The 1,189-nt window shown below is 43.7% G+C and overlaps 1 protein-coding gene across 5 annotated transcripts in view; it reads left to right on the top strand.

Moving 5' to 3' along the window:
- The first annotated feature begins 235 nt into the window (after positions 1-235).
- LOC107747421 (filamin B a) overlaps positions 236-1,189 on the top strand; it is a 103,172-nt gene continuing 102,218 nt past the window's right edge. For 2 of the 5 annotated variants that reach the window (XM_016561928.1, XM_016561909.1), the window contains exons 1-2: positions 236-526; positions 607-824. In XM_016561928.1, the coding sequence (XP_016417414.1) occupies positions 453-526; positions 607-824 (292 nt within the window). In that variant the 5' untranslated portion in view covers positions 236-452. Of the gene's footprint in view, positions 549-580; positions 825-1,189 lie in introns of all 5 variants that reach the window. The other 3 variants (XM_016561943.1, XM_016561935.1, XM_016561919.1) reach the window with 2 other exon arrangements.

The raw sequence follows: 1,189 nt of genomic DNA, 5'->3' as shown, positions 1-1,189 counted from the left end.
TTTTATTTTCTTTTAATTTTATCATAATTTTTTTAATTATTGTATTATTGTTTTACAGAACACAAGCAACATTTAATCGAAAAGAAATGTATAAATAATATAAAATGTTATATACAATTGTAAATATAGCCAATATCTCCTATTTGACTTTTTATTTATCTTTATGTTGATGTTTTTATTAAATAGTATTTTTTATTCTCTTACCATATCCTTTCTTGTAATTTCTTGATCGTTTGGAGCTAACCGGACAGAGAAGGGCTGTAGCGTGCTGTGCTGTAGAAAGGCAGGTTAGGTCTGATGCTGCGCAGGTGGCGTCACGCGCTTGCCGTATATAACAGCGCGCGCAGGCGCGTCGCGAGAGAGAAACAGTTCGGAATACAGAGCGCACGAGCGCAGACACGCGAGACACATCCAGAGTTATTAACCACACAACACACGAGTATTAAATCATCATGCCGGCCACAGAGAAGGACCTGGCGGACGACGCGCCGTGGAAGAAGATCCAGCAGAACACGTTCACTCGCTGGTGTAACGAGCACCTGAAGAGCGTCAACAAGCCGCCGCCGCGCCGTGGAAGAAGATCCAGCAGAACACGTTCACTCGCTGGTGTAACGAGCACCTGAAGAGCGTCAACAAACGCGTCGCGGACCTGCAGCTGGACCTGAGCGACGGACTGCGACTCATCTCGCTGCTCGAGGTGCTCAGCCAGAAGAAGATGTACAGAAAATATCACGCCAGACCCACCTTCAGACAGATGAAGCTGGAGAACGTGTCCGTGGCGCTCGAGTTTCTGGACAGAGAGAATATAAAGCTCGTGTCCATCGGTGAGTTCAGCTGCTTTTGCTTGCTAGTCCTGAATAAAAGTTGAGTCAAAGTGTCAATAATACACGTTTAACCCTTTTGCTGTGGGAGTACCCTATCATTGTGTCGTGCTAGTAATTTGTATTAATGTACCTTGGTATATTTAGTGTGAACTCGGGTTCAGTAAATTGGGGCACTTTTGCCTTTGAGGTGACTGGGAAAGTGGCTCAATTACCATAAATGAACCCTATATGTGACCCTGGACCACAAAACCAGTCATTAGGGTCCGTTTTGTGAATTTGAGATTTATGCATCTTATGCAAAGCTGAATAAATAAGCTTTCCATTGATGTATGGTTTGTTAGGATAGGACAATATTTGGCTGAGAT

Source organism: Sinocyclocheilus rhinocerous, unplaced genomic scaffold (assembly GCF_001515625.1).
Source record: "Sinocyclocheilus rhinocerous isolate Xijiao unplaced genomic scaffold, SAMN03320098_v1.1 scaffold671, whole genome shotgun sequence".
Lineage (NCBI taxonomy): Eukaryota > Metazoa > Chordata > Actinopteri > Cypriniformes > Cyprinidae > Sinocyclocheilus > Sinocyclocheilus rhinocerous.
The sequence above is the reverse complement of the archived record's forward strand: the minus strand, read 5'-3'. Positions and strand labels throughout refer to the sequence as shown.